Genomic DNA, 9,276 nt, shown 5'->3' with positions numbered 1-9,276 from the left:
CACTGACTAATTAGCTCAGTGAGATAGAAGTTGATTCTTAGTCTCAGAGGTTGTGAGTTCAAGCCTCAGCTGATGCAAAAGGCAGATTGTGTTGTTAAATTCCTAAATGTCTTCCAATTCTTCTGCTTGTTGCTCAGAATTGCCTAAAAATGCCCAGACCCGACCCATCGCTGCGCAGCAGCTATAATTAGACTTGTCTTTATTGGAGAAAAGCTGCTGACAAAGTTCTGCTAATTCTGTAATAAACATATTTAATTTCCTGTAGATTCTTCAAAATAAAAGTCCCCTGTTATTTTGTTATGTAAAAACTTTTATTGTGAAGCAGCAAAATAAAGAAATGTTGAGTTTTCGAGCAGCAACTTCACACAACTTCTAATCCGGCTGATAGTGAACATGAAACAGTAAAATAAAGCAGATATCTAAAGTAACAACAGGACGCAGGAGAGAAACTAAACTCCAAACCACAGAGATTCAGTTAGAAGCTACAGACGTACTGAGAGCTGAACACACAGAGACTTTCAAAAGCATCTTTCTCTCTGGTCCCTGCAGACAGAGGGGAGGAGAGTCTCGCAACACACACGGCTTTTTTCAGAAGGGGGTTGGCTGCGGTCAGCGAGACGTCACTGCTCCCCGCTTGAGGGTGGCCCTGCTTTTGGACCTACTCTGGAGAGAGTCCATCTCCGGCACAGCATGTCTAAACTGACAATGGAAACAAAATGACTTTACTCAGCGCAACCAAGTGTGACAATGGAAAAAGAGTGTTTTAAGTGACCTGTTGCTGTTTTTCCAGCAGGGACAGTGTCACAGAGAGCAGCTGTTTGTTTACCAAGACATCGCTGTTTTTCCAGATGGGATTGTGCCAAACTTCTCCACCATTTTAAGCCAAAACATGATCTTTTTCCAAACCAAAACCAAGTGGTTCATGTGCTTAAACATAACCACAAACATAAAGTTTCACCCTATCTGCTCCATAATAATGTACAAACGTTACATAATCATGGTTTGCAGAAATGGTTGCAGAATTGCAGAGGATGTTGTGAATAGAGTCATACTCACATTTGTGCTGTTTATGATTTCAACAATTAATACTTGAAGTCTGAGCTCAAGTTTGTCCTTCAGAGATCACGACACTGACTATTTAAACTGACAGGAGGAGGACATTTCACATTAAACCAAAAGAAAGATCATAAATGACATGAAATGAATTACATAACAAAAAAACAAAACAGGGACTACTTGAATATAATTCATATTGTGAGGTTATGATGGTCTTAAACACAGCACGAAGCTTAATATATTCTTTGTCCTTAAAGAGAAAACATTCATATGAACCTGTTGGGTCTGAAGTGAGAATAATGAAACAGTGTTCCTCCTGCCGTCAGTCGAATCCTCTAAATATTCAGTCCATGTTTGCAGAAGCAGCCGTGCATCTAAATCTCCTCAGCGTGCCCCTCCGCTGCCCCGCTGTTATTACTGAACAGGTGGTGAGTTGAAGGTTCACGGCTGCAGAGGAAATCTGTGCTCAGGTGGTCGGGTCGGCAGCCTCACCAGTTAAATCGGGCTTTATGGGAATGGAAAATAGCGTTTTTGGTTTGAGCTCCAGTGGCTCGGGATAGTGGGTGAACTGGACAGGCGCGGGGGAAAGGCGACGGTGGCGAGGCTCAGGATTTAGGTGACGGAGGAGGTTTAAAGGAGAGAAAGGAATAAGAAGGAAATGGGTTTCTCCCCTCGAGCAGGAGACATTTGTCTTCATCAGGTTTGCATGAGCTGTTTTGGCAAACAGTGACATGGAGGCACTAAAGCCGAAGTCTCTCCATCTAATACAGCACCGAAACTTTGGAGAAGCAACGAACGGTGATTGCTGAGATTTTACTGTCACATTATCAGGGTCATTATCAGATCTGACAGACTCAACACTGTTTACTCTGCTGTGTTATGAAGACAAACAGGAGCAGTGCAAGGTGGGGGTTGAGACCCTCCAGGGGTCCCCAAGATCAGAGAGGAGACAACTTTTCTTTTCTGTTTTTATTTTGTATAAAGCTGAATATAATGAAGTGCTGGTCAGATTGTTCAATACGTCTGAAACCTCCTTCCTGAAGGCAGCATTTTTTATATTTGTTTTGCTCAATGACGCTCACTGGACACAAACCTCATAATAAACTTTGAGCGTATTGTATCCTCACCTCCCCTTGGCTCCCGACCATAGGCAACACTTGTGTGAAGTTTTGATGACATGTTAAACATGCGACCTACCCCTGGGAGATTTAAAAAGCAGATGGTAGCAGTTAGCAGCTAACTCAAAGAAGACAAACAGCAGCTGAAAAATGTCCTCAAATTGGGAAAACAATGAGGTCTAGGAGCTCCTTACCCTTCGAGCAGAGTATGAGATCAGCCTCCATATAACAGAGACGATAAATTATTGTTACTGCCATGTTAATGCCGTTGTTACTGTGTATAAAGCGCTGCCTTGGTTTGACACGGTTGTGTTGCATGTCACGCCCGCCACGCCTCTGTTGCTGCTGTTGTTTGGTGCTGTGTAAAAATGCAAAAGAGGCGTAATGAAGGGACTTCGCATTCTCAGAGCGAGAGTGCGGAGAGTGTGAGAGAGGAGAGACACTGGTAGACGTCATGTAACGCAACTTGACCCTATATCGACATACGTGGTGTCGTCTAAGTTAATATCTTGCGTGAAAATATATCGATATATCGTACATAATCGTTATATCGCCCTACGTTTAACTGAGGGTGTTTTTGACCTGCAGATCACCAGAGTAATGCTCACTGTGATGAAATGACTTGAGACCACTCACCTGTCCACACCTGCCAGGTCACATGATCACAGCAGGTTATAAACAGGATTAAATCAACACGAGGACGTTAATATGAAAATAGTAACAGTGAGACTCTCTCTGTAGGTGGTCGTCCACATCACGGATGAAAACGACTGCACGCCAGAGTTCCTCCACTCCATCTACACCAGAGACAACGTACCTGAGAGTGTCGCACCTGGAACCTCCCTGCTTCAAGGTAAAACACACACACACACACACACACACACAGAGGCTGATCTGTGGAGCTGGTAATCTATCTGCCCTCTGTCAGCGAACGCAACACCAGCCTATTACACCTTTGGGTATACTGTACAGTGTGTGTGTGTGTGTGTGTGTGTGTGTGTGTGTGTGTCACAGCCATCTGTTGTAGCTGCTGGTGGTTGGTTGAGATCAAACAGACCGACTTCAGCGAGGCTTTGCTCTTATTAGGCTGACAGCCAGCCACACACACACACACACACACACACACACACACACACACTCACACACACACACACACACACACACACACACATTCATACATACATTCAACAGTGTACAGACTAATGTATTTATAAAATCCCTCTCCTCTTCCTCTTCTCTCTCTTCATCTGTCCTCCCTCCCCCTCCTCCTCCTCTCCTTGTTTCCTTGTTCTCTTCTCCTTCTCTCCTACCCTCTATATATCTTCCTTCTTTTCTCCTCCTCCCCTTCACATCATGTCCTCACCTTTCTTCTCTCTCCTTCTCTCCTTTTTTCTTGTCTCTTCTTCTCCCCCACTCTTCCTATTCTCATCTAATGTTTCCTCCACTGTTTGTTTATCCTCTCCTCATCCTCATCTCATCTCTCCTTCTCCTCTTCCTCTCTTCCTCTTCCTCCTTTCGTTGTCTCCTCTCTTCCTCCATCACCCTCTTCTCCTCTTCCTTCTCTCCCCCTCCCTCATCCTCATCTAATCTTGCTTCTTCTCCTCCTCTTCCCCTTATTATCCTTTTCCTTTCCCTATCTCATCTCTTCCTCTCTTCTCCTCTTCCTCCTCTACCTGTCATTCTCCTCCCCACCCCCATCTTGCCTTTCTTCCTCCTCTTCTTCTCCTCATCCTCCTCTTCTCATCCACCTCTTTCCTCCTTCTTTACTCCTCATCCTCATCTCATCTCACCTCTTGTCCTCCTCTTCTTCTCCTCTTCCACCTCTACATTTCCTTGTCTCTTCTCTCTCCTCCCCATCCTCCTCTTTTCCTCCTCCTTTCCCCCTCATCCTCATCCTCATCTCCCCTCTCTTCCTACTCCTCTCTCTCCTCCCCCACCTTTTCTTGTCTCTCATTCTTCCTTTCCTCCTTCTCTAATCATTCTTCAATTCTCTTTCTTGTTTCTCTCCTCCTCATCCTTCTCTTATCCTCCCTCATTCTCATCTCATCTCGCCTCTCTTCCTCTTTGTCTCCTCCTCCTCCCTCTTCTCCTCATCCTCCTCTACCTTTTCTTGTCTCTTTGTTTCCTTCTCCGTATCTGATTCTTTTCCTCTCTTTTCCTCCTCATCCTCATCTCATCTCATCTCTCCTTTCTTCCTCCTCTTCTTTTCCTCTTTTCCTTACATATTCTTTATCCCTCCTCCTCTTCCTCCTCCTCTTCCTCTTCAGTTCTGGCCCGGGACTGCGACTCAGGTGTGAACTCTGAGCTCTCTTACTTTGTTCACGGCGGCGACTTTGACATCACATCAGGTGGCGTGGTCAGCCCTGCCCGTCGCCTGGACTACGAGCGACCCAATCACATCTACGAGTTCGTGGTGGTTGCGGTGGACGCAGGGACGCCCCCCCGCACCGGCACCGCCTCTGTCCGCATCCGAGTCGCCAATAGCAACGACGAGGCGCCCGTCTTCTCCCAGAGCGCGTAGGATTATTATGTTCTTCTGTTTCCTGCAGTTTTAACTTTCTGTCACCTTTTGAATGAGACTTTCTGTGATGAAGAACACCAGCAGCCTCTGTGTCTGTCTCTGTGTCTGTCTCCGTCTCTGTGTCTGTCCCCTGTCGCTGTCTGCGTCTCTCGCCCACAGAGTCAGTCTGCTAATTAAGTTGTTTTTAATTCAGCATCTATTTTTAATCCCGCCGTTCCTTCTCCATCTGTTTTCGCTCCGTCTTCACCTCTTCTCTCACTCCTCTGTCTGTCTCCTTCCCACCTTCTTACTTCATCTCCACTTTGTGTACTTCTTAACTCGTTTCAAACTTTTCTCCGTTCTGTTTTTTCTCCTCATTTCCTCCTCTGGTTTCATCTACTCTCTCTTGTCTCAGTTACAAGACCTTCCTCAGTGAGGATGCTGGTCCGGACACGCTGGTTGCCATCGTTCACGCCAACGACCCGGACGGAGACGCCGTCTCTTATGCCATTACTGGAGGCAACGAGGACAGCAACTTCCTGCTGGACAACCAGAAGGGTGAGAGAACATGGCTGTATTTATAGCAAGCAGTGTTTTGACTTGTGCTGCTGGGCAACAAGAACTCACCTGTCAATCACTGATTCACTATTCAAACAGAAAAGTAACAGACCCTACACAATTGACCTTTCACTAAGCCCCGCCCCTCTGTGATGGTGATGAAAGAGTGATTCCAGAGAGAAGCAGACAGAGGGGTCTACAGTCTGTGTTTCAAGGATATATCCAGGATGTCAAACTGACTCAGCAGCAACAACAGGTTAAAAAGACAAAGATAGTTAGAAGCTAAAGCCGAACTATAGGCTACAGATCACAGTTGACTTGGTGTGAACAAGCAGGTTTTTGGAACGTTGCAGAACGGCTCATTGCAAGTAGTTGTTAATTTTGTTGATGAAAACTATGACGAAAACAAGACAATGACAAGCTAAGAAATAGATCTTGATAGTAAAAACTAGAACAAAATCTGTGTTTCATTTTCGTTGACGAGATGTGATGAAAATGTTAATGGTGGACTGTCGGACGTTGAAAGCCGAGAACAGCTGTGCTTGTAGTAAGTTGTAGTGACAGGCTGGTAAACTCCAGTAAATAGTCTGCACCAGGATGTTTGGGTTGGTGCGAGTTGTGAGCTGTAATTCAGCAGTAAATAATCAGCCGTGTGTGTCTGACTGTGGATGGTGGAGCTGCTGAATGGATTTGTGGAGTTTGTTAGTTGCAGCGGTGGCTGTTAGCAGCTAGCTCCGCTCGCAGACTTCACAGCTTCACCCCGCAGGACTCCACTCAGTCCGGACTGGAGAAGGTTTGTGGGTTGATGGTGTTTGACAGGCAGGTAGGAGGCTCAGTTATCTGTGAGTGTAGCTGTGCTGTAAGTAAACAGTCTGAACTCAGATCAGTTTTCTCTGACAGAGATGAAAGTTTAGTTTGAATCACCAACTCTGTGAGAGGACACCAGTTTAAACCTCCAGACTAACATGTTGCACATGAAGAAACAAGTTATGTTTCTGCTTCTTAACAGTCACATGGATAAGTCAGAGTTTACAATGAACCTGGGGACAAATCCTAGTTGGCTCACATTAGTTATTTGTTGAGAGCATAAATAGAGAGATGTTGAGCTTTTCAAATGATGATCAGTAAGTGTGTGCTCGTAAATCAGCCCTTAAACCTGTCACACACTGCTGGAGACATGACACACACATTATTTTATACAACCTGTCACCTTGATTCTGATTTCTGAGACATGAATCAGCCTCACTGGATTAGTTTAAAGAGAAAAAACATAAAAAAACATGACAAAAATGAAGAACTATGAAGAATGAAAATTACTAAAATCTGACTAAAACTAAAACATTTTCATCTCAAGACTGAGACTAAATCTAAAACACGTCTCTGAACTGGACTTCAGGTCTTCGGGCAGAGGTCTTTTGTCGGTCCCAGAGGCCTGGCTTGTGGTCAAGGCCCCGAGGCTCTGCAACAATCTGCCCGAAGAAATCAGGTTGGCCGAGTCAGTGATCTTTCTTAAAGGTGAAGTGTGTAAGATTTAGGCAGATTTGGTGGCGTCTAGCGGTGAGTTGCAGATTGCAACCAGCTAAAACTTCTCTTATTTCACAGTAATCTGAGCAGAAGTTCAGACGGCCCAGCGTCACCATCATCGCCTCTAATGAGACAAAAACAGAGGAATTATTATTCACATGTTGTTTGTTAGGGAGGGTAAACACACACATGTACAACACGGTCGCTGTTGCACACATACACATACAGCTGCATTCAGATCACAGCACGCACACACACACATACACGCACTCACACAGTAAAATGGTTGTTGCTGTGGTAACCAGTATTTGGGGATAAAGCTTGGTAGCTTTAACAAGGCCAGTGAACCCCCCGCAACATACACACACAAACACACAAATACATGTGCGTAAATAAATAATAGAAAAAAACATGGATACACACATTTATAATCACAGCAGCTCAAACACACACACTCTTGTATTTCTATCTTTGTGAGGACCCCTGTTTACATGGTACATTCTTTAGCCCCTTAACTTAACCTGAACCTAATTCTTATCTGAACCTTAAAACCAAGCCTCAACCCTTAAACAGGCCTTTGAAGAAATAAGGACTGAAAATTTTTTTAATTAACAACAACAACAACAACAACAATAACTCCCCAAAAATGTCCTCACTCTGTCACTAACAATACAACGGTCCTCACTATGTAGCAAGTACGAATATAGACACACACACGCACACACACGTGCATAAATAAATGAAAGAAAACAAATATGAATATACACATTTATAATCACTACAGCTCTCACACACACACACACACACACACACACCACTGTCACACATTACATTACATTACACCTGTGGGTATACTGCACAGTGTGTGTGTGTCACAGAGACTTTATGAAGATAAACTTCATGTGCAGCAGCGTGATGCTCCATCATGTTTTGCATGTTTATCTCTGCATGTGTGTGTGTCTTCTCTAAGCCTCGCTGTCACCTTATCACCCAGCATGCACTGCTCCACTGCTCTGCAACACACACATACACAAAGACACACACATATGCGTCCATGCACAGATACAAACATGAACATTTGCACATAAATGATATATTAAGACTCACACACACACACACACACACACACACACGCAGCAGATGGCCTTTGGCTCGTTCGGCTGTTCTGCTTTGTCACTTCAAAGCATTGTGAAGTATTTTCATGTAGATGTGTTCGCTCCCTCCCAGCCGCCGTGTCTCTGTTCATGTTTCTACCAAAGCTGCTTATTTGTTTGTTTGTTTGTTTGTTTGCTGCGCTGCTCTGTTACGTTAATGTGGAAGTGTTTGTTAGCGCAGAGAAATGTGACATTTGTTTTAGGCCTGAGACAGAATAATGTGGGGTGGGTGTTTTTTTTTTTTAATTTTGTTTTTTGCAGGCTGATGTTTGTTCGACAGGGCTGTGAACATCACAGCATCACTGTGTGTCTGCTGTTTAAACTCAGTGTGGTATTTGTATTTACTGATACTGTTGAGGCTGGGAAACACCCTCCATCAGATGGAGAGCTGATACAATTAATCAATTAGTCCATTGATAGGAAATTAACCTGCAACAGTTTTGATAAGTGACAAACTGTTTGAGGACATTTTTTAAGCAACAATTGAAGAAAAAATCTGGTTCCAGTCTCTCAGATGTGAATATTTCTAGTTTTCTTGGTTTTCTGTGTCAATAAATTGAATATATTTTTGTTTTTGACTGTTGATCCAACAAATCAGGACGTCTGAAGATGTACCCCTGGACTCTCCGAACTTTTGATGGATTTTCACAATTTGCCATTTTGCCATCAGCCATCATGAGAATGTTGTAATTTACCTTTACCCAATGCTCATTTTTACTGAGTAGAGCTTGGATGCACCATAGTGTAACTCAATCCAATGTCATGGATGTTTAAAGAGACCTGGATATTTGAAGGCAGGCTCCTGTTAATTCCTATGAGAGTTGCTCAGTGGTGCCATGAAGCCAAAAAAGCATTATTTCCACTGTATGAAATTACCCAGATGATCGGCGCTGATTCCGCATCATTGGGTTTATAAAGCAGGTACATTAGAGACTTACTACCAGCGAGCATGGCTGAGCGGGACAGGGTGGCCAACCTCCACTGACCAAGCAGCTGACTTCTGGTTTAGTGCTCCACTAACTTAAAGGGAAATTTCGGTTTATTTCAACCTGTCTCCTATCGTCCTAAATTTGTTTCAAGTGACTAGTGTCATAAAAATAATAGTTAACATGTTAGCCATTAGCCTAGATACAGCCGGGGCGCATAGTAGCATATAGAAAACGACATGTAAACGTGTTGTCTTACCTTACCGGTGTGCTGCCATGTTTGTTTACCATTTAGCTCTGCTTTCCAAAGTGCAGCCGAAATACATCTCGCGAGAACAAGCAGCAATCTCATACCGTGCCTGAAATTTCGCGAGAACAAGCAGCAACAGCTGGAAGGCAGAACCGGACAGTAGCCTGAAAAGTTCATTCATTTATTTTAT

At 44.0% G+C, this 9,276-nt stretch overlaps 2 protein-coding genes across 2 annotated transcripts in view; one reads left to right on the top strand and one right to left on the bottom strand.

The window, feature by feature from the left end:
- nagpa (N-acetylglucosamine-1-phosphodiester alpha-N-acetylglucosaminidase) overlaps positions 1-9,276 on the bottom strand; it is a 402,702-nt gene that overhangs the window by 238,315 nt on the left and 155,111 nt on the right. The gene's annotated exons all lie outside the window — the stretch shown is intronic.
- The window catches only part of si:dkey-22o22.2 (neural-cadherin), a 177,895-nt gene that overhangs the window by 88,535 nt on the left and 80,084 nt on the right, over positions 1-9,276 (top strand). Inside the window, exons 5-7 of the mRNA XM_050046302.1 lie at positions 2,916-3,027; positions 4,442-4,691; positions 5,090-5,232. Coding sequence (XP_049902259.1) covers positions 2,916-3,027; positions 4,442-4,691; positions 5,090-5,232 — 505 coding nt within the window. The remainder of the gene's footprint in view (positions 1-2,915; positions 3,028-4,441; positions 4,692-5,089; positions 5,233-9,276) is intronic.

The sequence above is a fragment of the Epinephelus moara genome, chromosome 6 (genome assembly GCF_006386435.1).
Source record: "Epinephelus moara isolate mb chromosome 6, YSFRI_EMoa_1.0, whole genome shotgun sequence".
Taxonomy (NCBI): domain Eukaryota; kingdom Metazoa; phylum Chordata; class Actinopteri; order Perciformes; family Serranidae; genus Epinephelus; species Epinephelus moara.
The sequence above is the reverse complement of the archived record's forward strand: the minus strand, read 5'-3'. Positions and strand labels throughout refer to the sequence as shown.